Source organism: Cololabis saira, chromosome 14 (genome assembly GCF_033807715.1).
Source record: "Cololabis saira isolate AMF1-May2022 chromosome 14, fColSai1.1, whole genome shotgun sequence".
NCBI lineage: Eukaryota > Metazoa > Chordata > Actinopteri > Beloniformes > Belonidae > Cololabis > Cololabis saira.
The window spans coordinates 10,350,452-10,377,488 of record NC_084600.1 but is presented as its reverse complement, the minus strand read 5'-3'; the positions used below and the strand labels follow the sequence as shown (position 1 = coordinate 10,377,488).

Here is a 27,037-nt window from a genome sequence, read left to right as displayed (position 1 = left end):
TAAAATATAGGCCTTTAAAAACTATTTTTAAATGAGGTGTATAATTGGGCGTGTAGTTATTTCATGGCCAGATCTCATGTTGATTTGTGTGTGTAGGAGTACGTGCTGTCCCACACAGAGATGCCCAGCAGCCTGCAGGCTGCAGAGGAGGCTATTAAGAAGCACGAGGACTTCCTCACCACCACGGAGGCCAGTGAGGAGAAGATAAACGGTGTGGGGGAAGCTGGACGACGCCTCATTAACGACTCCAATGCAAACTCTGACAAGATCCAGGAAAAAGTGGATTCAATCCAGGAAAGGTCAGAAATGTGAAAAATGCCATCAATGCAAGTTTTCATTATCTTTGTAATGTTTGCAGATATTTACTGTAGCTTTCTGTTTTTCTTCTGCAGGCATGGTAAGAATAAAGCAGCTGCAAATGAACTGCTGGCTAAGCTGAAAGATAACAGGGAACTTCAGCACTTCCTCCAAGATGGACAAGAGGTGATGGTTCATACTTGTATTTGTAGTTGTCTATTATTGTTGGTGGAAATGTTTCTTTTTTAATGATAATAAATAATCCTTAGATAGTATTATCTATTTATATTAATGATATAAAGTCAACCCTGTTTGATAATGATCTCTTTCTATAGCTCACCTTGTGGATCAATGAGAAGATGCTGACAGCACAGGACATGTCTTATGATGAAGCCAGAAATCTGCACAGCAAGTGGCAGAAACACCAGGCCTTCATGGCAGAGTTGGCCTCCAACAAAGACTGGCTGGACAAGATTGATAAGGTATGGCCATGTTTATGTGGATGCACTTAGTAAACATGTACAGTAATCCCTGGTTTTTCACGGGGGTTACGTTCCAAAAAGAACCCGTGATCGGGGAAATCCACGAAGTAGCAACCTTTTATTTTATTTTTTTACAATTACTCTACAAGGCTTCAAATTGCAGAGATCAGCCCCACCGCGACCCGATTAATTGGATTTGAACGGGAGAAAATGAAAAATGATTATGAAAAAAAAATACAATAAGTACAGTAAGACAGATTTTGACTGGAGCGTATTCCACTTTTCTTCTGATGCTGCTGCATCCTGACTCGCTCTGTAGTGTCTTTTTCTTCTAAAGCCCACGGTGCAGGTGGGTTTTTTTCCAGAGAAGAACATATTTATGGGTCGTTGTTATCGTTTTTTTTTTTCTTCTGGGCAAAAATATTCTTATAAACCGACATGCCACCATTGGTTATATTTGAGACTGTAATGAACGATTAATCAAAGGGTCCCGTTCTTGAGCTGCTGCTGAAGCTCATTGGCCGTTCTCAGCTTGTTGCTAAGAGACCAACGTTATAGAGGGTTTGCATTGATGTCACTTTCCCGCTGGACCACGCCCCCCATAATCGCACTGAGTGGCAAATTCCGGTTATTCAAAGGGGTTATTGGTGTTTACATGGCCGTGCAAAACCGGGTTATTGCTAATATTCGGGTTTTTAAAGGGTTATTGACTGCATGTAAACGCAATCTATGAGTACAGTCGATCGTACAACAGCTCTTTCCCATTTTAGATGTTTTCCAGTTGCTCAAACTGAAAGTTTACGCTGCCACTCAGTCTTTCTGACACTCAGTCTTACTGACACTCAGTGGGCGTAACCCGCTGTGAAGTCGCATCTGTGACGTCATGCGCATTCACTCTATTGACACAGGAAGTGAAGAAGCAGGGAGACTGTTTAGCCAATCAGAATGCAGAACACAATGCACAATGCAAATCCATGAAGCAGCGAGACGTGAAAAGTGAACCGTGTTATAGCGAGGGATTACTGAACCTGACACTTATTTATTTCCGTCACCAGATGTTTGGTTTAATGAAACGTTGTGCGTTTGTGTTGTGTCCAACAGGAGGGCCAGGCCCTGGTGGCAGAGAAGCCCGAGCTGAAGCCGGTGGTGGAGCAGACCCTGGAGGACCTGCAGCGCCAGTGGGAGGAGCTGGAGAGCACCACCCGCACCAAGGCCCAGTGCTTGTTTGATGCAAACAGAGCAGAGCTTTTCACTCAGAGCTGCTCTGCTCTGGACGTCTGGTTGAAAAACCTCGAGAGCAAGCTGCACAGTGACGACTATGGAAAAGATCTGACCAGCGTCAACATCCTCCTCAACAAGCAGCAGGTAGACTGCATGCTGCAGTGCTAGCAAAATGTTATTTATCTTTTAAGTTAAAAAGATTTGAAAGCCTTGGTGTGGTCCTCTTTTTTTTTTTTTTTTTTTTTTTTTTTACAATATCTTTATTGTTTTTTTTTTATTCACGTACAGGATATTATTATAAAGGACATTTCACAACAACTTTTGACTTAATAGTCTTAACCCCCCCCCCCCATCCCAACCCACATCCATTAAATTCAATTCAATTAAATTCAAATTGGCTTTATTGGCATGAATGGTAACCATTGTTGCCGAAAGCATAAATATACATACAACAAACCACAATACAATGAATACATGAAATATTAAAACAATTACAATAAATATTGTATTTTATTGTTTTTTATTTATTAAATAATAATAATATTTATAGGTATTTATTATTATTATTATTATTATTATTATTATTATTATTATTGTTATTATTATTGATTTATATTTATTTATTTTTTATTGTATATTGTATTGACATTCTCTCTTTACATCTCTCTTCTTATAAGGTCCAAAATTAGTACAAAGTAGAATATGACAGTATTATAAGTACCGTCCAATGGTAACTCTAGCAAATTAAAGATATACATAAACAAAACTTACACATAAACTAAAATGACTCTTTTGCTGTCGTCCTCCAAGACCCTTCCCCTTCCGAGGTTCAACCACTACTCTGATATTTAGGTTCCTGCCCTGCATTTTCCTCCCGTAGAAGCATCTAAATCTCCTTTTTTAATGAATTGATTAAACGGTTTCCAGATTTCCTTGTACATCCCGAGTTTGTTTTTTAATGTATATGTTATTCTCTCCATTGACATACAGGACTGTCTCAGAAAATTTGAATATTGTGATTTTCTGTAATGCAATACAAAAACAAAAATGTCATAAATTATGGATTCATTACAAATCAACTGAAATATTGCAAGCCTTTTATTATTTTAATATTGCTGATCATGGCTTACAGTTTAAGAAAACTCAAATATCCTATCTCCAAAAATTTGAATATTCTGGGAATCTTAATCTTAAACTGTAAGCCATAATCAGCAATATTAAAATAATAAAAGGCTTGCAATATTTCAGTTGATTTGTAATGAATCCAGAATGTATGACATTTTTGTTTTTTTTAATTGCATTACAGAAAATAAAGAACTTTATCACAATATTCTAATTTTCTGAGACAGTCCTGTACATTGTGCCATAACGTTGATCCAAGCACCGATTGTAGGCGCATCCGTTTTCTTCCAGTTAAGAGCAATAATCCTTTTTGCCTGTAATACAGCAAAATCAATAAATTTACGCTCTTGGGGTTTCAAATTGAGATCTGCTTGATGTTGATGCAGCAATAACAACGTAGGCTCCAGTGGAATATTCATACAGGACAGGAGAAGCATGGTTTTATTAATTACCTCCCTCCAGAAATGTTTTATTTTGTCACATTCCCAGACACAGCTCACAAATGTTCCCTGAACCTCATTGCATTTGAAACAATTGTCAGGTATATTACTGTTATATTTATTTACTTTGACAGGATTTGTATATGTCTGCATTAACCAGTTATATTGGAGTAGCTTTAGATTTGCTGTTTGTTTCTGAGATTTTTCACATATTTTCCAGTCATCTTCTGAAATGTCCTCTTTTAAGACGGCCCTCCATGTCACAAGTGTAGTCAATGAGGTTTCATTAGGTGTCGTCCTAATTTATGTGAGATAAATCACTGAGTTCTAAGTGAGTTTTTGTTGTAGATTTTTTAACATCCCTATGCTTTTTATTTGTGTCTTGTACCCGTTCAGATGCTGGAGCATCAGATGGAGGTCAGAGAGAAGGAGGTGCAGGCCCTGCAGTCTCAGGCTCTGGCTCTGTCCCAGGAGGACGCCGGGCTGACAGAAATAGATGGTCAGCAAAGGCTCGTCACTGAAAACTTCTCCAGCCTCCAGGAACCCCTCAAACTGAGGAAACAGAGACTGATGGCCTCCAAAGAAGCACATCAGTTCAACAGAGACCTGGAAGATGAAATTGTGAGTAGGACTGTAGCACCCTATCATGTAATAATTACCTGAAAATGTAATAACGCCTGAAAATGTAATAAAATTTGCACTTAACTCAATCGGAAATGTAATAAAACCCAATAATGTAATAACTTCCCCAATAATGTAATAAAATATCCTGATGGATATTGTAATAACATTTTTACCGATAATGTAATACCTTATTACGTTATTGGGAATTTATTACATGGTACTCAAAGTCTGCAATTTAACCCAATAGTCATTCTGGTGTTTCAAATCCAGCGTATATAATGTAACATTCTTAGGTACTTAAAACACAAAATGTAGAATTCTGGACTGAAAATTAACATATATATTACGTTATTTGTCAAGTATTACATTATCAGTTTTGGAAGAAAAAAAAAGACCCACCTGAAAATGTAATAAATTCCCAATAATGTAATAAGGTACTACATAATCGGTAAAAATTTTATTACAATATCAGTCAGGATATTTTAATACATTATTGGGGAAGTTATTACATTATTGGATTTGGATTTTATTACATTTTAGATTGAGTTAAGAGCAAATTTTATTACATTTTCAGGCGTTATTACATTTTCAGGAAATTATTACATTATAGGAAATTATTACATTATAGGAAATTATTACATTATAGGGTGCTACAAGGACTAATCACTGGTCCACCAGTAAATGAATACATTTATAAAGTTTAATGTAATATGCATAACCTTTCTGTCCCAGTTTGACTGATTCCTGGTTTTTGTCATTGTTTTGTGTCTCAGTTGTGGGTGAAGGAGAGGATGCCCCTGGCAGCTTCCATAGACCATGGAAAAGACCTGCCCACCGTCCAACTGCTGATCAAGAAGAATCAGGTACACGACAGCAGAATTAGGCCTCACTAGTACTAGGGATGGAAATCCAGAATCGGTTCTTGTTCAGGACCGGTAACCAGTGTTTCAATTCCTTGGAATCGTTTGCAAAATTTTCCAAACGATTCCTATTCCTAAAGAAAAAATAAAAAGTAATTCCGTTTAACATTTAGATATAAACAAAAACAATACATTTTATAACATCAACAAATTCAAACAATGAATAGTTACCATAGTTTGCACCAATAGCCATTTTTAATAAATATTCATTTATTTATATTATTTATTTATATATACTGTGTTTGTGTGTGTATATATATATATATATATATATATATATATATCAGTGTTTCCCCTAGAATTTTTTTCAGGCCCGGTGGTACCCACCGAAAAAATCCTAAACAGACGAGGCGCGTGGGACGGCATATTGGACATGTGATATGCAGCAATATAACAAAGTTTTACATTAAAAATCATTGTAGGCCTATATTGCTGAATGATATCACTTCAATGAAATAATAAGATTTAGTCTAACCTTTAACCAAAGTGTCACGGGCCTGAAAGCTCTGACCCATATGAGCATTGAGCATCTTTTCTATTTCCGAGGGATCTCTATGTAAACCCTCTGGGATGGTCCTCTTTTAACGGCTGCTTGTGCTGACGGCATATGCCACAAAACATCCCTATTCACAATTGAGATTATATCAGTTATAAATAATTTAAACATTGTAGAAGATTTTTTTTCCCGTTTTGTTATAACAGAGTTACATGCATTTGACTGGGGAAAAAATGAACCTTTAGTGGTTCTACTGGAAAGACAATCTATTGTCTGTGTTATTTTCGTCATTATTGCTTACCAAAAAAAGAAGCTCAATCAGAACAAAAATGTAAGCTAAACAACAAATTGGAAATTTACCATGGGGAGTGTGGTACAACTAAGGGCTGTATTTATGGTTATTAAGCAATTTGGGATCCCTGCCAGATGTTTAAATGCGTTGTTTTTTACTGGGTCACCAGTCGGACCGGTTCAGGCTCATACATGGCTGGCGCTAGGACCCCGCGGAAGCCTGGTGTGTCCTCAGGCTGTGTTTTCCTTCACGCTTCCCTGCAGCGTCTCATGCAAACACAAACACACGGACCTGGCAGAAACATTTCTTTATATCATGTTGTCTGTCACCCGCGATATTTTTTCTTTTTTTTTTGGCTAGCTACAAACTCTATACATCCCATAATATATAATAATATGCCTGCGCTCTCAGCAGCGTTACTAGGCAACGAAGCAGGTTGACTCCCGTTGCAGAACAGCGCTGCAGAGGCTCCTAAACGTAAATTATCATTGATTTTTTTTTTTAGGCCTGGCGGGGGGTCTCGTTGGCCTGGCGGCCCCGCCAGGCCTATATAATGGTAGGGGAAACACTGTATATATATATATATATATATATATATATATATATATATACTATCTACATTATTTATTTATTTAATAATAATTAAATAAGTTTTATATGTATCTATTCATGAGATGTTTCTTTACTAACAATTTGAATTCTTTTATGTTATTTGCTTGGTTAAAGTGTTTGGGAAGTGGGCTCCATTCAGACGTAGCTCTGTATATCAACGTTCTTTTACCATAGTTTGTAGTTTTTACCATAGTTTTATTTTTGGCAGTGACTTGCACTGTGTGTCATATGTGAACAACTACAACACTTTAAGTAAGTTCAGCTCCTAACGTGTCCCCCAGTCCCCAGTGAAGGTAAATGTGATGTGTTTCTTGTGACTCAGACGTTGCATAAGGAGATCCAGGGCCACCAGCCCCGCATCGATGACATCCACCGACGGGGCCAGACGCAGAGCCAGGTGGACGGGGAGAGACAGTCTGTTCTGGAGGAGCGGCTGGTGGAGCTGAAGGAGCTCTGGGACCAGCTGATCGCAGAGACGGACAAACGTCACGCCCGCCTCATGGAGGCCAACCGTGCTCAGCAGTTCTACGCCGACGCCGCCGAGGCCGAGGCCTGGATGGGAGAACAAGAGCTGCACATGATGTCTGAAGAAAAAGCTAAGGTAATTTCTGACTACATGTAAATTGGACAGTTTGCAGTTTTTCTTTGTATTGATGAAACGTTATTATTTCCTCTTCTTCTGTGTTTTTTTTTTTTTTACAGGACTGTCTCAGAAAATTTGAATATTGTGATAAAGTCCTTTATTTTCTGTAATGCAAAAATGTCATACATTCTGGATTCATTACAAATCAACTGAAATATTGCAAGCCTTTTATTATTTAATATTGCTGATCATGGCTTACAGCTTAAGAAAACTCAAATTTCCTATCTAAAAAAAATTGAATATTCTGGGAATCTTAAACCGTAAACCATAATCAGCAATATTAAAATAATAAAAGGCTTGCAATATTTCAGTTGATTTGTAATGAATCCAGAATGTATGACATTTTTGTTTTTTTAATTGCATTACAGAAAATAAAAAACTTTATCACAATATTCAAATTTTCTGAGACAGTCCTGTATTGTTTGCACTTGTAAAAAGGAACATTACACAGAGGAAAAAAATTAACAAAAGATGTGCAGGAGAGGTCATAAAACCCCCCCTCCTAAAAACAAGAAAAAAATCAAAAACAATAATTCACAAAACCATATAAGCACAATCCATAGGCCTTTACAGTATTACTGATAACTCAGAGTTATATGATACTTCAGAATACAGTTAAATAGCTTAGAAATATATTTCAATTATGGTGAATGAAAAACAGATATATTAAAAATCTATAAACTTTTTTTCATCTTTCTCTTTTAAATGCAGATAATGTTGAGCATGTTTCACTTAGATGTTTTAAACTGTTCCGCAGCACAACACCTTGATACATAAATGAAAATCTAGCAACTGCGGTTCTACAGAAGGGGCTATGCAAATCATTCCTTCTTCTTGTGGAGTATGAATGCTAATAAGAATTAAACTCAAAATGATTATGAAATGTCTTTATACTGTACATCAGGATTCCTGTTTGATTCTTATTCACATCTTCGTTGTTCTCCCAGGATGAGCAAAGCGCTCTGGTGATGGTGAAGAAGCACCAGACCCTGGAGCAGGCCCTGGAAGATTACGCCCAGACCATTCACCAGCTGGCCAACAGCAGCCGCCTCATGGTCACCAGCGAACACCCCGAGAGGTCAGAGCACACAAGCTTTTCAATCTTTAATGACGCTTTTATACTAGTACCTACTCAGCGCGACTCGACTTGCCATCGTTTCTTTTTAGACACTCAGATCAGAAGTAGGAGGTTGGAGTGAAGACGTATTTGATTGTGTGATCTAAACGAAGAAGACAACAACACTAAAGATGTAGAACCTGGAGGAGATGATAGATGTGCTGCTGGGACTGTGACTTGTGTTTGATATCAAGTTAAAAAATGAGAGTGAAAGAAGCTTCAAGTGAAGCTTCAAGTTTTTTTTTTTAGTTTGTCTCGGCGCTGCTGAAAAGTCAGCTGGGTCAACTGTCATTTGGAAAAAATTCAGACTCAATATGTAAGAAAAGCCAGCAGTGCCTTTTTTGTCTTCGAAAACTTTCTAAATTCCAGGTGGATTCTTCCCTGATGACTATGTTTTATCGTTCTTTCATTGAATCTGTCATCACTTTTTCTTTCATTTGTTGGTTTCAATCCTTGAAGGTCAAAGACAGAAACTTGCTCAATAAGGTTGTCAGTCTAAGCAGTAAAATCATTGGGTCGGCTCAACAAACTTTACAAGAACTTTATAACAAACAGCTGATCAAGAAACTCCATGTTGTCTGATTCTCACATCCCTTAATAAACAGTTTCAGTTTCTACCATCAGTTACTGCTTAGACTAACAGATACAAACACTCCTTTGTTCCTCCGCTATTGTTCTTTTAAATGCCGGAAGGAAAAGGTTGTGGGTGAAAAAGCCTTCCCTCTTAAGCTTAGGTCTATACTATGATGTGTAACCTATTGTAACTTATTATGTATATTTTATGTATATTTAACATTTTTTGCTTCTCCTGTCTCAAAACTAATCGCCCCCTTGGGGACAAATAAAGTAATTGATTGATTGAGCCACGAGCAGCTACTGTATGAAGAGACAGAGCTCCTAGTGGATCTTGTCGTTCCTTAGCGCCCGTCTAGATCCCTTTTTAATTCTCTCCTCAGCCACCAGGTTTATGAACATCTGACCCTCAGAGTTGGATCATGAAACAGACTTTTGCCTGTTGAATAAAATGAAGAGTCGCTCTTCCGCTGATTTCCTCCTCCTGACTCAGACGTCTGACTCCAACCCCCCGACCAATCGGTGGCCTGTAGTGTGATGATGTCAGATACAGCCGACTCAGCCGCTTAGAACCTCAGCAGAATAGTTACAGAAAAAGTATCTAATCGACACGTTAGACCTCTAGTGGAGAAGCGCAAAACCGAGGCGTGGCGAGTGGAGTCGTGCTGAGTGTCTGCTGCAGGACATGCCCCATTATGAACAACGTTTGGACTCATGCGACTCTCATTTTCTATCAAACAGTGAAAGAATCACCTTACGACAAGCCCAGGTGGACAAGCTGTATGCAGGTCTGAAAGACTTGGCTGAAGAGCGTCGTGGGCGGCTGCAGGAGAGACTCCGGCTGACCCAGCTGAAGCGGGAGGTGGACGACCTGGAGCAGTGGATCGCTGAGCGGGAGGTCGTCGCTGGCTCCCATGAACTGGGACAGGACTACGAACATGTCACTGTGAGTCGTTTTTTCACAGTCTTGTGCTTTGAAGACATGAAAGCATGGGAAATCGAGCTGAATTTCCGTAGTGGCCCCAATATAAGACAGTGTTTTTTGCATTGAAATAAGACTGAAAAATTGGGGGTCGTCTTATATTCGGGGTCTCTAGACATTATACCTGTTCACAACGTTAGATGGTGCCAGATATCTTTAAAGCGAATGCTGAACTTAACTTTTTTTTTTGTTTTTGTTTTTTTTTTTTAACTTTATTTAAAAGAATGATCACAGAATATTATACAAGAACAGTATACAAATAGAATACAGAACATGTACCAGGGGTGATGTTCGTTATTCAAGAAGATTATACATATTACACAAGTCTACGGTTTTAATAGCCTTTTCATTTGATGATTTAGTGATTAGTTTTAAGTAAAGTTCCATTTCTTTCTGGAAAACATAAAAGTAAGGGGTTTTCTTTGAAAATGTACTCTTATGAATATGAAATTTGGCAAGAAATAAAAACAGATTTATCAAAAAGTAACATTTTCCTTCTTTTTTAGGGAAACAATGGAAACCAAAAACAACATTTTCCCAATGTAAATTAAAATTTATAGTGAAAGAGTCAATAATAAATTTGCTAATATCTGCCCATAGTTTTTTTTGATTGAGAGCAAAGCCAATGCTGAACTTAACTCCCCAGGCCAAAGCGAACCCCTGTCACGAAGAAGAAAAATGAAAATAGCGGTAGCACGAAGAAGAAAAATAAAAAATAGCGGTAAGAAAGAAAAGAGAAGAAAATAAGAGAAGAGATAACAAAAAAATGGAGAAACGTAGCGACAATCTGGAGAAAAGTGGGTGGAAGATCGGCAGGTGAATCGGCAGCTGAGGAGAAGTTATGATGCAAACTTTAAGATGATGATTTGAATGAGGCAAAATAACATGCTTTTTCTCTGGAATATATTGCTATAATCATTTGTTTCAGATGTACTGTAATCATTTTCTGTATAAAAATTGAATTTGGTGTTAAAAAGAAACGTGAGTCTTGAAAAGGAGAGGGTCGTCTTATAATCAGGGTCGTCTTATATTAGGGCCAATAATTGTGTTAACTATGTTAACTCCATTTCTTCCTCCATTTCTTTTCTACAGATGCTGAGGGACAAGTTCCGCGAGTTTGCTCGTGACACCAGCACCATTGGCCAGGAGCGTGTAGATGGTGTAAACGGCTTAGCGGATGACCTGATTGAGTCGGGCCACCCTGAGAACGCCAGCGTGGCCGAGTGGAAGGACGGTTTAAATGAGGCCTGGGCTGATCTGTTGGAACTCATTGACACACGCACGCAAATGTTAGCAGCGTCCTATGAGCTGCACCGATTCCATCAAGATGCCATGGAGGTTCTCGGACGCGTCAAGGAGAAGAAAGAAGCACTGCCCTCGGACCTCGGCCGAGACCTGAACACCGTTCAGCATCTACACAGACAGCACAACACTTCTGAGAACGACATCCAGGCCCTCAGTGGGCAGGTGAGTTATACCGTCTGAGACATTTTTTATAGAGGGAATGCACATGAAGTCACGGATGCGACTTCACAGCGGGTTACGCCCACTGAGTGTCAGAAAGACTGAGTGTCAGAAAGACTGAGTGTCAGAAAGACTGAGTGTCAGAAAGACTGAGTGTCAGAAAGACTGAGTGTCAGCGTAGACTTTCAGTTTGAGCAACTGTAAAACATCTAAAATGGGAAAGAGCTGTTGTGCGATCGACTGTACTCATAGACTGCGTTTCCATGCAGTCAATAACCCTTTTAAAATCCGAATATTAGCAATAACCCGGTTTTGCACGGCCATGTAAACACCAATAACCCCTTTGAATAACCGGAATTTGCTCATATTCGGTTTTTTAAAAACCCCAATATGACCCCTGGGTTACTCCTTTTAAAACCCGAATATTCTGTCATGTAAACGCCAAACAGAATATCCCCATCAAACGGAACAGGAATTTGTTTTCTGCGCATGTTCTGTTCACAAGGAATCCTGGTCTTTTGAGTCCAGGAAGTTCTTATAAACATGAGAAACGCAAGACCACGCCACACTTTTGGATTGAGGAGGAGACTAATCATTTTATAAATGTAATGAAGGATATGAACATTTTGGCATTTGTAGATTTAGCAAGAAATCGGAGTTATCGTTTTACAGACTGCCGAAAATTAAGCTTAAAAGAGACAAATGGATTGCTGCAATTCGCAGAAACAACTGGATTCCAGGCACCAAAACGTGGATTTGCGGTTCCCATTTTGTATCAGGTAATGTTGGATTTTTGGGTAGCTAACGTTAAACGGTCAAATCATAAAGTTCGGTGTCCTCATCACTTTAATTTCTACAACAAATCCTGCCTTGAAGTCGGACCAAGCGTCAAGACTTTTGTAAGCCTTCAAGCTTTGCTTCGTGTATTTCCCCGGTGTAGAAATTAAGTACATATAAATATCAGGAAACTGGATTCGTGGCCAAATATTAATGTCCATGGACCACTGGTTCTTGGTAACTGTACCAAATATTAATGTCCATGGACCACTGGTTCTTGGTAACTGTACGGGTCACTGTCAAGTCCAACTGTCTTTAATTTAAGCCGATAATCAGCTGTTATCCCGTCTTCTCCACTAGTTGCAGCTGTTTTTACCACTCAGTGTGAGTAAGGGGGCTGGTCCAGTGGGGAAGTGACGTCGATGCAAACCCTCTATTACATAACAAGAGCGGCATTTGAGTTGAACACTGAATATCTCCCCTTGTTTTTGAAACTCCCAGGTGAACCAGGTGCAGGACGATGCAGCACGGCTACAAAAGGCCTATGCTGGAGAAAAGGCTGATGACATTCACAGGAGTGAACATGCGGTGTCGACGGCCTGGGACGGGCTGCTGGAGGCCTGCCAGGCCCGCCGGCTCCTCCTGCTGGACACGGTGGAGAAGTTCCGCTTCTGCAACATGGTGCGAGACCTCATGCTCTGGATGGACGGGGTCAACCTGCAGATCGATGCACACGACAGTCCCAGGTGAATCCTTTATTTCCCAGTCCAGATGATGGATGTAACTATAATCAGAAATTCAGAAAAGGTTTAAATGGATTAAAAAAAAAAAAAAAACATATATATGACCTACCTGTCCCACATATGGACTCACTTGAATTTTTCAAAAAATACTAGTTATTTAGGATTTTGTTGTTGTTTTAAGCATCAAAATGTCATGTGGTGCGACCGTCCAACCACGACTCTTGTTTTGAAAACTTTTTTTAAAATCACTCTAAGGGGTAAATCCACAAAAAACGCCCGCAAATAGCGCTGTGAATTGCGCCGCATCTGCGCCCGCAATTTGCCCTGCTTTAAGGTCCTATTCACAAAAGATTTTGCTTTAATGATATACCGGAGCAAACACGCCCATAAAGTTTTGCGGCTGAGTGCAATTTGCACTTGTCTGAGTGAGTGAGCGGAGCTGTTTCCAGTGTTCTCCATATTTCAGCACACAGATTGGTCCATAATGAAAACTGCAGAAATAAAAAATAAAGCGAGTGAAAATAAAACGCCGTGAGGCGCAAGGGCGCAATTTCCACTGGGAACAGCGGGGGCATGTCCCCCCACCCAAGCTTTTTTACAGTTTAAGAACTAACGGTAGGCTCAGCCTGTATTACAAATCATCAAGACACTGTGCGAGGACGGGACGGCAGCCCGCTCCCCCTCCTCCCTCAGTGCTGCTCAAGGATGATTTATGGTTTCGCGTTAAATCGACGCAGAGCATACGGCGTGGGTTACGCGGCGATTTAACGCGGACCATTATTTAGGCATAATTAGGCTTAACTAGTGTGTGCGTATGTGACAGACGCACATGGGACGATTGTGAAATACGGAAATAACTGTTTTATATGAATTCTAATTCCCAATTACGTAACAATTCCGTATTTCAAGGGACGGGTGGGAAGCCCACTCACCGCGGCTCCATCTGCAGCAGCAGCTGAGAGTCTGACTGATGCTGAGCTTCGGACACGATCAGCGCTATTTTATTATAAGTCTGATATATGTTGTGATATGTGATGACATTATTAAGCTGTTAAACACACACATTCTAGATTTATATGTTTATATAGTGGAATTGTTTGTAATAAAGCAGCCCCTTTACTGTATGGATGAATCCTGAGCTCCGTCCTGTTACTTTTATTTTTAAATCCGAGATAAGTCCACAACCCCACTTGATCTGACTGTCTACAGTCATGTCTGACTGTAGATTTCACCCTTAATATCATTCAGTATCACACAGGCTTGAATCATATTGAAGAGAGAGAGAAAAAGAGCTGCAGGGGGAGTGAGGAGTGATTTTGCGCGCAGTTAATACATGGTTCTGAAACACGGTATTTGCTCCACTATTTTTGCGTGTGGCAAATAGCCCTGGCCTTTGTGAATTAGGCGCTTTTTGCAATGAGGCTTATTTGCATAAAAAGGGGGCAATTTTGCGCCGAATGTATGAATATTACCTAATTTGCATGCATGCAAATGGCACCGGCGCAGACTGCCACTATTTGCTTGGCAGCGCAGTTTGTGGAGCAATTCCCCCTTTGCGGGTGCTTTGTGAATTACACTCTCTCTTTTTGTCTCATTTGCACCGGTTTAGCGGCCGCAAAAGCCGCGCAATCCTTTTGTGGATTTGGCCCTAAATGTTTTTTAAATCAATCTTCTTCTATCTGGCATGATTTCTGAAATCTCTTGTAGTGTATAAGATTGCAACACATTTGTATTTATATTTCCATCATAATATACAAACAAAGTTTGACTGATGACGTCCATTTTATGAAATATCATGTGGCGCGACCATTAAAATAACAACCATTTTTGTATAATACTGAAAACTTGTAAAAAAAAAAAAAAAAAAGATGTCAAGATGTTAAGAAAATTAATTTATTTTAATGAGTTTTTTTTAAGGCTAGTGCCAATTCATCTTGACAAAAAACTCTGAAATTTTTTGTGTACACAACATTCTTAATGTTTGAACTACTGCAATAGATATTCTTTTTTTTATTATTTTAAGATTGACCTGTTGAAAATCCTTATTCGTCATTGACCCATATGCATATGGACTCTGGTCTTTCTGTTTTTTTTTCCAGGGATGTATCTTCTGCAGGGTTGGTCATTGCCAATCACCAAGACATCAAATCAGAGATTGAGACCAGAGCAGACAGCTTTACTGCCTGTACAGAGATGGGGAATGCCCTTATCAACAAAAATCACTATGCAGCTGATGAGGTTTGTCTCATTGGTTCAAAGGAAGCATTATTAAAAGGAATACGCACTGATAAATTTTCCTCGACCCACAGATCCGAGAGAAACTTGCTCAGCTCCAGGAAAAGAGAGACAGAATCAACAAAAACTGGCAAGACAAGATGGACCACCTACAAATCGGTATTCATGCTTTATGTCTAGTGGCGTATGGATACGACTCTAGATTGTGTTTTAACTGTTCGTACTGATATAATGGAGTTATTGGAGTCTTCTTTCCCCTGCACCGACATGGTGGTCTTATGAACCGAGTTGGGCCTGTGTTTTTTTGGTGCTATTCTAGAAGTTAACGGATATGAACCAGATTCTGGTGTTGCTCATACTGTATTTCCTAATGTATCATTATTTGCACACCTTCTTTGCCTTTGTCCTGACTCTTCCCTCCCATTTTAGTGCTGGAGGTGCTGCAGTTTGGCCGTGATGCCTGCGTGGCAGAGTCCTGGCTGGCAGGACAGGAGCCTCTGGTGCAGGCCCCAGATCTGGGCACCAATGTGGATGAGGTAGAGAGCTTAATCAAGCGCCACGAAGCCTTTGAGAAACTTGCTGCAGCTTGGGAGGACCGCTTTGTGCTGCTGGAGAAACTCACAACTGTAAGTTGAGATGCGTCTTCTTCTTATTCAATTCAATTTTATTTGTATAGCGTCTAATACAACAGATGTTGTCTCTAGACGCTATCCAGAGACCCAGAACATGATCCCCGAGCAATTATTACATAAACAATGGCAGGTAAAAACTCCCCTACCGCAGGCCAGCACACAGCTCCCGAGGCTCCGGCCTGCAAACATGCAAACGATGGACAAAAATGATGGCTATGAGATACTTAAAATAAAAATGGAAATGGAGAAGAGAGGAAGGGAAGAGGAGAGGAGAAGAAGGGTGAGATGAGAGGCCCAGTGGATCATGTCGGTCCCCCCTGCAGCAGAGGCCTATAGCAGCATATCTACCACGACGCTATATTTGAGACTAACTATTATAGTCTTGTTCTATAGCTGCAACTATGACTACTGACTCTAACACACTAGGTTTACACTAACTAGAGATTTACCAACACCAGCTAGAGGTTTACTAAACACTAACTATAGGCTTTACTAAACAGAAAGGTTTTAAGTTTAGTTTTAAAGGTGAAGGTGGCGTCAGCCTTCTTAACCCAGATTGGAAGTTGGTTCCATAGTAATGGTGCCTGATAGCAGAACGCCCGCCCTCCAAATCTACATTTGGATACTCTAGGAACTACGAGTAAACCTGCACTCTGAGAACGGAGAGCTCTGCCAGGAACATAAGGCACTATCAGGTCTTGCAAATAATGTGGCGCTAAGCCGTTTTGGGCTTTATACGCAAGTAATAAAATGTTCTGCGGTGAACACTGACACACCGGTTGTAGCGGATTTGGTCATATTATTTAAACTGTGTTTTGTGATTAATAAGCACGGTTTTTAATTATTTTGCGTTGGATCGATGTAGCAAATAAAATAGTTCAGACCATACAGCCCCTTAACCATCAGATACGTGTTTCACATGAGCAGTTCAGGTAAAAACGGCAGTCAAATCAGCTAAAATGCCAGATGCCGTTTGCTGGATGAAATATATTAATTCCTGAAAAAATAAGTTTGTTAGTGCACAGCTATGGTCATGTGTGCATGTGAATGAGTGTACGTTTGTGTGTACATGAAAGTACAATCTCCATTGAGGCTTCTTGCTTCGGGAATCCCGGTCTGTGATTGGACGCCGCCTCAGCGTCGCAGCTGCTCATTTGCATAAAGTTTGACACAAATTGACGCTCTGGACGCGCTGCTCCCGACACCTCGGACTTTCATAGAAAATGAATGGCAGCCGGACGCCTATGACGCCTATGACGCTTTCAGTGTGAATCCAGGGTTAGGAGTAGTCTCTTGTGATTCTGGCAGTCAGTCGTTTATTTACTAAGACATTTAAACAACATTATTGATTTCCTTTTTTTTTAGCTTGAGGAGCATGAGATGCAGCGGAGGAGAGAGGAGGAAGAAAGAGCTCGGCGGCCTCCTACACCACCACCAGTAGAGGAAGTGGCCCCATCTGAAACAGAAAGTCACGTACACGATTCTGCAGCCAGGTACAGCAAAAGGGACATTCCAAAGAGCAGAATCTGTTTGTAACTAAAACAACATATAAGCAAGTCCAATTGTTAATGTTTTGGTCTGGTTCTCTTCCGCTGAAACCTAGAACCAGTCTGGACCAGACCACACTGAATCAGTCCGTCTCAGTGAACGGAGTCCACAGCGACAACGACACATCTCAGGTAAGACAAGTGTCTCTGTGTCTTGTCTTGTATCTGGTTTCCCATGTCAATTATTATTAAATGGGTGGGCTTTTTTTCTACTCCGTCTTATTGTCTGTTACTATCATCTGATGGCTTTGTAAAATTTGTATTTCTTCAATTGAAAAAGGATTATTTGAAAAATAGATTTTTAGCAATTACTTGTATTCTGCTATCAAAAAGTGACATCTTGTAAACCATGATGAAAACAACATACAGGACTGTCTCAGAAAATTAGAATATTGTGATAAAGTCCATTATTTTCTGCAATGCAATTAAAAAAACAAAAATATCATACATTCTGGATTCATTACAAATCAACTGAAATATTGCAAGCCTTTTATTATTTTAATATTGCTGATTATGGCTTACATTCTAAGATTTAGATTCCCAGAATATTCTAATTTTTTGAGATAGGATATTTGAGTTTTCTTAAGCTGTAAGCCATGATCAGCAATATTAAAATAATAAAGGTTTGCAATATTTCAGTTGATTTGTAATGAATCCAGAATGTATGACATTTTTGCATTACAGAAAATACTTTATCACTTTAGACTTTATCACAATATTCTAATTTTCTGAGACAGTCCTGTATTTCAGGGGCGTTGAATCTGGGAAGAAAAATGGTGAAGTTTCATGTTTGGCATGTAATATCACCTGATCAGATGCTGAGAGTTTTACTGGCTATTTTCATTCCTAAGTTAACTAGAGTTCACTAGACTACGAAAGGGCAAACTAACTTACTAACTTTAAAGCTTCTGCAACTGACAGAGACTCCTTAACAATGTTTTATTGCGTTTTTACCAGCAGTCATTGTCGCTATCGTTGTCAGCGGGACAGAAATCAGAGCCTAAGCGTGTGTGTAAGCCAAAGCAGCCGCAGCGTGTGAGTACCGAGCCTCGGTCAGCGTCGTAGCTTCCCCTCGTCCTCTCACGTCTCCTCACGTCTCCTCTCACGTCTCCGCTCAGCTCCTGGTCAACTGCACTGCCTCTTTCCTTCTCCTGAGGAGCCACTGCTTCCTCTGTCACAGATGCAGCTTTCACTTTATTTATCCATGAACTACATCAGGGGTGTCAAACTCGTTTTGCTTGGCGGGCCGGACCAATTTTTTTCTCGCGGGCCGCACGCTCAAAATGACAAAAATGGTGCAGAACATTTTTTCTCTAATTTCTCTAATAATTTCTCTAATATCAGTTTAGTTCATTTTAAAGGAAATATGCACTTTGTTTACCCTCTAATTAAGTAAAATATATTTCTTGAGGATCTTTTCTTGAAATTTCTCGTTTTTTTTTCAAATTAAGATACTTTTAATATCATTTTACAAAGATAAACAGAAACAAGTATGTTTTTTTTATATTTCGCTTTTTTATAGGAAATTTAATTAAATTAAAAGCAAAATCTTTCTTATTACATCCGAGAGTGTTTCTTTGTGATTTAGAGATTTTTCCAGTACAATTAAGTGTATTTATTTTTAAAAATTGGCGCGGATATTTACGCCAGTGTGCCGAAAAAGTCAGCACTTCTCTTTTAACTGTTTTACTTTGTCACTATCCTCGTATTCAAAACTGAAATTCTCAGAATAAATATCTTCTATCATCTTTTTTAGCAGTGATATTTTTCCTGTGAAAATATATAATAGTAGTCAGTTAATAAAAATAAACAACCGTCTAGAAAGAAATAAAATCGGTAAATGCATTCTAGAAAACTAAAAAAAATGTCGAAAACTGCTCTCTTTGTGGAATAACGATGGATTTGTAGAAGAAATATATTATCGGATATGCTGCGATTCATGGCAATTATTTATGCCTTCCTTTTTAGTAAATTAACATTTCGTTTTTTTGCGTTGGAAACTTCCCGCGGGCCGCACATTTGACACCCCTGAACTACACAGTGTCATTATTGAGTTCCATTGCTGTTTGAAAGGCATGATGTGGATTCATGAAGTGTCGCTTTCATGGATCAGATCTGCCAGTCTGCTGCTGTGTATGTGCTTGTATTGACCAGGACAGGAGTGTAAATGTAAATGTGGAACCCAGAGTTAATGTGGTGATAAATGTAGCTGTTCATTGGCACTTTATATGTGACTTGTTTTAGTCTTTCCCTTATATGTGTGTAGTTTCTTTGACTGTCAAAGTCAAGTTTTGATGGGCTTAAATGAACGTTATTTGTGGAAAAGGGTTTATCGAGGGAGACTAAACCAACACAAATGGCTTCTTAGCTGACTCCCTTCCCTTCTTTGTTGCAGTTGAGCACATTAAAAGAAATCCTGTTGTCTGTGAATTCACTGATTATAATAATAATAATAATAATAATTAATAATCAGAGTCAGCATACTGGATCTAAAAGATCTTAAAAGTTTTAAATCCTTTTAGCTGAACTGTAAGTGTTTGTGTTCGCCCTTGTGAAATGTTTTATTTTTGAGTTACAGAGGGGAAATGGTATGTATTAATTTACAATTACTGTAAATCACTGGGGGATTAATGGAAAGGCAAAGACGCACATACAGGACTGTCTCAGAAAATTAGAATATTGTGATAAAGTTCTTTATTTTCTGTAATGCAATTAAAAAAACTAAAATGTCATACATTCAGGATTCATTACAAATCAACTGAAATATTGCAAGCCTTTTATTATTTTAATATTGCTGATTATGGTTTACAGTTTAAGATTAAGATTCCCAGAATATTCTAATTTTTTGAGATAGGATATTTGAGTTTTCTTAAGCTGTAAGCCATGATCAGCAATATTAAGATAATAAAGGGCTTGCAATATTTCAGTTGATTTGTAATGAATCCAGAATGTATGACATTTTTGTTTTTTTTGTAATTGCGTTACAGAAAATCACAATATTCTAATTTTCTGAGACAGTCCTGTAAGAATGAGCCACATCTGTAACTGTATGTTTGTGTTCAAAAGAAGTCTGATTTCAGGTTCCCTTGAAACATTTTGACAGCTTTTATAATTTCAGATATTTGACCTAATGTTTGTCAGTGTTGCTTGCATGTTTTCTGTGTGACAGTTATCTGAGTTAGTACAGTACGTCTCCCCCATCTAAGCAGCTGTGATTGCTTTAGTAATGTCCATGCAATTCTGTGGATCCAGTGAATCCACTCTCCGCTGATTGCTGAAGTTATTATACAGTATCGTCAAAGCAACCATCATTCAGGCTTTTCACATACGGCTGTGAACAGATGCTTCGCAACCTCCTTTATCCGTCCAGAACTGCACTTTTCAAACTCCCACTAATATTCACGTGGTGTTTGACCCCAGGGCTCGGAGTCGGACTCTGCGAACGGGCCGGGTAGAGACAGCGGGCTGGCCTCGTCCCGCATGGAGCCCTCGGCTACGCTGCCGGGCCGGGGGGCAGCCGGGTCAGACCCGGAGCCCACGGAGGGGATTCTCTGTCGGAAACATGAGATGGAGTCCCACAACAAAAAGGCAGCTAACAGGTGAGAGAAGACTTGGTTTAACATGGAACATGTGAAACGTGTTGCCCCATTAGCATGGGATTAAAATGATCTGGGGACCTGTGATCATTTGTAATAATCACGGAGGACGTCTGTGACTGCGTTTCCATGCATCAATAACCCTCTTAAAACCCGAATATTGGCAATAACCCGGTTTTGCACGGCCATGTAAACACCAATAACCCCTTTGAATAACCCAAATTTGCTCATATTCTGGTTTTTAAAAACCTGAATATGACCCCTGGGTTACTCCTTTTAAAACCTGAATATTGGGTCATGTAAACGCCAAACGGAATATCCCCATCAAACGGAACAGGAATTTGTTTTCTGCACATGTTCTGTTCACAAGGAATCCTGGTCTTTTGAGTCCAGGAAGTTCTTATAAACACAGAGAAACGCAAGACCAGGAGGAGACTAATCACTTCATAAATGTAATGAAGGATATGAACATTTCTGCATTTGTAGACGGTAGAAAGTACCGGGATAGAAGATTTACAAAAAGGTGAGCGAAAAGTTGCGCAAAGCAGCATTTGTTTTGGATTTGGATACAGGAAGAAGAAGCAGAAATGACGGTAATTCCGTCATGACGTTCTCCGTGCGTCGCTGGTTTGATCCAGATATCCCAAATGATTAATTACCATGTATACAGGGATAACCCTGTTTGCTCACGCATGGAAACAGATTATTCCCAATGTTTCAGTAACCGGAATATTAGCAATAACCCGAATTTTGACTGCATGTAAACGTAGTCAGTCAGTTGTGTCTCAGTCTGTTTTGTTGTGTTCCATCTCTGCAGCTCCTGGTATTTTACTGTTGATTGTAGAGTTCTTTATCATTTCTAACAATTCAAGGAACTTTTTAAGGACTTTATTGCAATTGGGTGACATAGAAGCTGAAGTGAAGAAAGACAATGAACTTTCTCGTCACAACTGTTTCATGCTCAACGCTTAATGATATTAATCTGATTAATTTGCTTCCTCAGGTCCTGGCAGAATGTGTACTGTGTCCTAAGAAAAGGAAGTCTGGGCTTCTATAAGGACAGTAAGAGTGCCAGCAACGGTGTTCCGTATCACGGAGAGGTTCCCATCAGCCTGGGAGACGCTGCATGTGAAGTCGCACACGACTATAAGAAAAGGAAACATGTATTCAAGCTGAGGTGAGAAGAAAGCACTCGGACAACTTTGCACATATAACTAATAGGGGTGTAACGATACACTAATCTAACGATACGGTACGATACACGATATTGAGGTCACGATAACGATACGATATTATAGCAGTATTCTTTTAACAACCTTGAATGAGGAACATTTGACTGGAAAAAATGGTCTTTTATTTGAAAGACACAAAATATAAAACAATGCTGTGCATTTGCCCTATTGTTACAGTTTGTAATGCTTTATAACTGTTTAAGTTTTAAAGAGAAAGCCAGACCAACCATTTTCCACAAACTGAACTAAAAGTAAATGTCAGGTTTGCATTATGCATCTTCAGTTTCATACAAGTACAAATATTTAGCCACAAACTGAATAGTTTCTCTCATGTATGATTTGACTTTTTTCTTTTCCAGAAATTAAACAACTAAAATTAAATAAATAAATAAAAGTAAATAAATACATACAATTTTACATCATAAAAAAGATTGATTCATGCTCACCTTATAAGTGTAAGAGGAGATTTATTTTTGTTAAGAAGGTTATTTCATTATTTTATAAATATATTCTTTATATTCTGATGTAAATCAGGGACTATAATGACACTAGTCAGTTTATCTGTAGTGATTAGTCTGTTTTAGATTGGGCGGAGTGATACGCCACAGTACGGCACTAGGTGCTGTGTTGATGTTCTAAAATCCTACACTGTTGAGCGGACATTAAAGTACACTGGAACTCAGCAGAAGTTGTCCCCGTGTTTATCCTACTCACGACCCCAAAAAGGTTTAATTTAATAAGGTAAGGCTTAACTCTACACCAGCCTTACATAAGTAAAAGTTCAGAGCTCAAAACCCCCAAGAGTCCCGTGATCGGGACCAAAACGGTACTAGTTTCTTCTGAGCGGAGGAAGATTTTGGTCCGCGGGTCGAGGCGCGGTCGGCACGCGTGGTCGGATATGCGTTACTAGTCAACACAATAGATTAATATTAATATTAATTAAATATATATTAAAATAAAATTAATATAACGCGATACACTTTGTCACCTCCACGACACGTTTCGTGACGTTTTTGTATTGCGAAATTCCGTGGCACGATATATTGTTACACCCCTAATAACTAACCTCCAGTTAAACTTGGTAAATGATAGTAAAATCTGAAAACTGGGAGCGTGTAGTCAATTCTATCATGTATTTCCTACTGTATGTGTGAATAATTCTTCCCTCTGGTGTGTTCAGACTAGGAGACGGGAAAGAGTTCCTGTTCCAAACCAAGGATGAGGTGAGACGCTCAGAACAGAACGATGTCTCTGCAGCAATGAAACCATGAATCCTAACCAAGCTCTGTCTCTTTCTACAGGAGGAAATGAGCTCGTGGATCCGCTCCATTCTGAGCTCCATCCCTACAAGAGCACAAGACTCTCCCGGGGGCCCGCGGGCCCTGAGCCGGGCCATGACCATGCCCCCCATCTCCCCCAGCTCCGGGGACACCGGCAGCGTCACCCTGCGGAACAAAGACGGCAAAGAGAAGGACCGCGAGAAGAGGTTCAGCTTTTTTAGCAAGAAGAAGTAGAACTACTTGTACAATAATCAATGGAAAACTACATTAATCACAAAAATTGAACAGACTTGAGGCAGACAGAAACGAAAGTTGTACACAAGTTATACAAACGCTGCTTTCAGCAGAGGCCCCAAGGAATTTGTCGACAGCTACATCGTGACTTACAAGAAAACCTTTTTTCCTTTCTGTCTCATCCTTTCCCTCATCAGTTTTATCTGTCATTTACTTTTTTGTTCACCCATTCCAATGGTTCACAATTAGCTGCATCCAACAATGAGAGCCCTCATCCCTTGTCAGGCCCGTTAGTCTGAGCCAGTAACGGGGGTGGAAGGGAAGAGCCGGCGTCCCGGGCCACGCCGGGGCCACGGTCCGGTCCAGTCCACGGTACCGACTCCTCAGCAAGAGTGTGTTCTGTTCAGTGAGTAGTGAGTCTGGACTAGTGGAGCCGTGGCGATGGCTACGACTCCACGGGACTCCAGTAAAGCAATAGATGACGGCTGAGCTCCGGTTTCATCCCCCCAGTCTGTTATGACGGATCACACCAGTCTCTTTTTATGTTCCTGGTATTGATGCTATTGACCTGATTGATACTATTATTATTATTATACTATTTATCTTTTGCCATTGCTGGTTTGAAAAAAACAAACAAATTACTATACTTTTGATTTATGTTGTGCAAAGAAGCAAATTTGGTTCAAATAGTGGAGAATGTTGGGCTTGCCCTTGTATGCATTTTTTTTTTTTTTCCTTTAGGAAAGAATTCATGAGGTGTTTCACAACAAGAATAAAACTCAAGTTTTAGCTGTGTGCAGTAAGTGATCACAAGTTTCATTGGGAAAATGTTATATATATATTTAATAAGTGGTTTTATTTTTTATTTGATCTAATTTTGCCTGTATTTGATCATTTCTTTTGGGTGATCTTTTCTGCTTGATTTTCATATTTCCATTTTTTCTGTACAAAGCAGAGGAGGTTAGTTTTCTAGTGTGCGTGTGTGTGTGAGTTGTGGTGCTGTGGATTTTGCATGTTTATTTGTTCCTAAACAAACATGGCCAGATAAACCAGACATAAACACGACTTAATATAACTGGAACGATTTCATAAAACTTATCTTTTCCTTTTTGGTTTCTACTATATGTGAGGTTACATTACCACGGATCTTTCTTTGTTTCGTTTCAGTCTTTTAATACTTATTTCTAATGTCTCTATCTACTAGTGTGAAGGCATGGGGGGCGGATTGTAGATAAATAGCTGAAGCACATTTTAGTTTTTTTGTGGCAGACCGCGGGGACGCGAGGGAGACGGACGGACGGACAGCTGACAGACGTGGTGACAGGTGAAGTGATGGGTGTGGATGTGAGATAGAGAAAGGACGGGTAGTAAAGAAGAATGCACCTCATGTGCGTTCTGACAGAGATACAGTAGGAGCCGGAGCTTTACTTGAACCCACTACATTTACACTGAAGCCTTTTTAAAAAAACACCCCATTAAAACAAATATGGGAAGTTTTCTTACAAAAAGAAAACAATTGAATGTTTAAATTTGCCCTGTGGCAATGACCTAATGTATGCCTGTGGATAATAAATAAAAGCCGGTCCAGTATGATTAACAGTACTCACAGGAAAGCTCTGTTGGCACATGGTGGCAGGGAAGAAATGTCTTAAAATCTTATTGGTGAGCTTTTAACTCACACATACGGCATAACTTAATTTAGATTTATAGGTTTGTCTAAGCTTTGACATATGTTCTGTGTTGATATAGTCTAAAAAAACACCAGATCACCTTATATTCAGGATTGGAAACCAACTCATATTTTGTAATTGGAATATTTTACATGTTAATGTAAACTTAACGATCTCACATTTCAGAGAAATAGTAAAAGCCGGGCGTTATTGTTGCTGCAGATTATTGGACAACGGCTCATGATTGAAGAGTCCAGCTGGTTATGATAAAAGAGGTTAGGTGTTAGTTTGTTATTTATTCCAGGTTGAAAGTAACAGGTGGTTTAGCCGGTGCGTATATTTTGCCTCCTAAGAGCGATTACCTCCCAGCAACGTCACACTCAGCTGTTGGACTAGCACAAGTGGAGGCTGGGACAGGTCGGCCTTATCCTCCCGCTGCAGGTGAACACGGTGTTGCTCAGAGACAACGAATCAGCCGGGAGAAACGTCTGAACAAATGTGTTCAGTGAGCAGCATTCAGTCCAGACTTGCCTCGTCTCTGTCCGTGGGACTTTCTGATCCCAGCTGAGTGACAGAGCTCCTAGTTTCAGTTTGAACCTAAACTGATCTGGAAACCAGAAGCATATACGTTAAGGTTTGAACAGGAGAGTCTTTCCTCCCGTTTTCTGACCTACGGCTTCCTTTTCTCGGCTCTGAACAGACAGACAGACGTCACAACAGACTTTCTCAGCAGCTCATTTGAATGTGAATGATTCCAATTACTTTGGCCAAATGAAACTGGTCACGTGAAGCAAAAATAATGATTATACTTGAGATACTTTACACAAAGCCCTCTCCCACGTACACTCACACATGGATTATTATTTAATACTGTACTGTATCCTTAACGCAGAGTGACCCTGGCCATCCAGACTTGTGGGAGTGTTTCTTTTCTCAGCCGGCTGTGATTTGATGTTGCATATTGCATTTTTTTTTCTAATAACCCTGTGCTGCTGGTGAGCTTTGACCAGATCATGGAAAGTATTGCATTATTGATGTCAAAGAGATACGTTTATGGTACTAGGAGTACTTGTAACAATTTAGTACTTCATGAAGAAAAAGGAGCTTTTACATGTGTAGTACTAGAGTTGGAGTGAAAACAGACTGGTAACAGTTTGAGCTCTTCTAGAAGAAAGCAGGATTTATTCTGTCCAGTGGGATCTTGTTTTATTTTATTTTTTTCATCCAGTGGTCTGTCCTGCAGCATTTGATAAGCCTGTCCTCCTACCTTCATTTCTCATGACTTTTGACAAATGTCTGTTCCTTCCTCTGTAATTCAGAGTTGTTAATACCACTACTATTATTAATTGCTATTATGATCATTATTGCTACTGTTGTTATTATTACTACTACTGTTACTAATGCAGATTATTGCAAAAAGTACGACTGCTGTCCATTTTCAGGTATGTGTCTGTAACACCAGACCCTTCCACACGATGTCAGTGTGCTGTGGAGCATTTTCATTACGAATCGAAAATGTTTGTTGATTTGTGTATCTACATCTAATATTAGGAATAATAAAACATGGTTTAATCAAAAACATGCGTATGTGGGGGGTCTTTTTATAAAAATTGCTTTATACATTTTTGAAAGAGCTAAATGTTAGCATGATGATCTGTTGTGTTGACGAACCAATTTGGAAAAAGGACAATTATACAGGACTGTCTCAGAAAATTAGAATATTGTGATAAAGTTCTTTATTTTTTGTCATGCAATTAAAGAAAAAAAAAATGTCATACATTCTGGATTCATTACAAATCAACTGAA

General features: G+C 39.4%; 1 protein-coding gene across 9 annotated transcripts in view; it reads left to right on the top strand.

The window, feature by feature from the left end:
- The window catches only part of sptbn2 (spectrin, beta, non-erythrocytic 2), a 92,733-nt gene extending 65,923 nt beyond the window's left edge, over window positions 1–26,810 (top strand). For 5 of the 9 annotated variants that reach the window (XM_061739636.1, XM_061739633.1, XM_061739634.1 and 2 more), the window contains 21 exons: window positions 97–299; window positions 393–483; window positions 633–779; window positions 1,881–2,144; window positions 3,959–4,183; window positions 4,960–5,049; window positions 6,829–7,107; window positions 8,097–8,227; window positions 9,581–9,785; window positions 10,914–11,288; window positions 12,564–12,808; window positions 14,905–15,043; window positions 15,115–15,199; window positions 15,470–15,666; window positions 17,038–17,165; window positions 17,276–17,351; window positions 18,177–18,254; window positions 20,640–20,818; window positions 21,819–21,992; window positions 23,228–23,270; window positions 23,349–26,810. In XM_061739636.1, coding sequence (XP_061595620.1) covers window positions 97–299; window positions 393–483; window positions 633–779; window positions 1,881–2,144; window positions 3,959–4,183; window positions 4,960–5,049; window positions 6,829–7,107; window positions 8,097–8,227; window positions 9,581–9,785; window positions 10,914–11,288; window positions 12,564–12,808; window positions 14,905–15,043; window positions 15,115–15,199; window positions 15,470–15,666; window positions 17,038–17,165; window positions 17,276–17,351; window positions 18,177–18,254; window positions 20,640–20,818; window positions 21,819–21,992; window positions 23,228–23,270; window positions 23,349–23,561 — 3,567 coding nt within the window. In that variant the 3' untranslated portion in view covers window positions 23,562–26,810. The remainder of the gene's footprint in view (window positions 1–96; window positions 300–392; window positions 484–632; window positions 780–1,880; window positions 2,145–3,958; window positions 4,184–4,959; window positions 5,050–6,828; window positions 7,108–8,096; window positions 8,228–9,580; window positions 9,786–10,913; window positions 11,289–12,563; window positions 12,809–14,904; window positions 15,044–15,114; window positions 15,200–15,469; window positions 15,667–17,037; window positions 17,166–17,275; window positions 17,352–18,176; window positions 18,255–20,639; window positions 20,819–21,818; window positions 21,993–23,227; window positions 23,271–23,348) is intronic. The other 4 variants (XM_061739637.1, XM_061739635.1, XM_061739639.1 and 1 more) reach the window with 2 other exon arrangements.
- The last annotated feature ends 227 nt before the right edge of the window (window positions 26,811–27,037 follow it).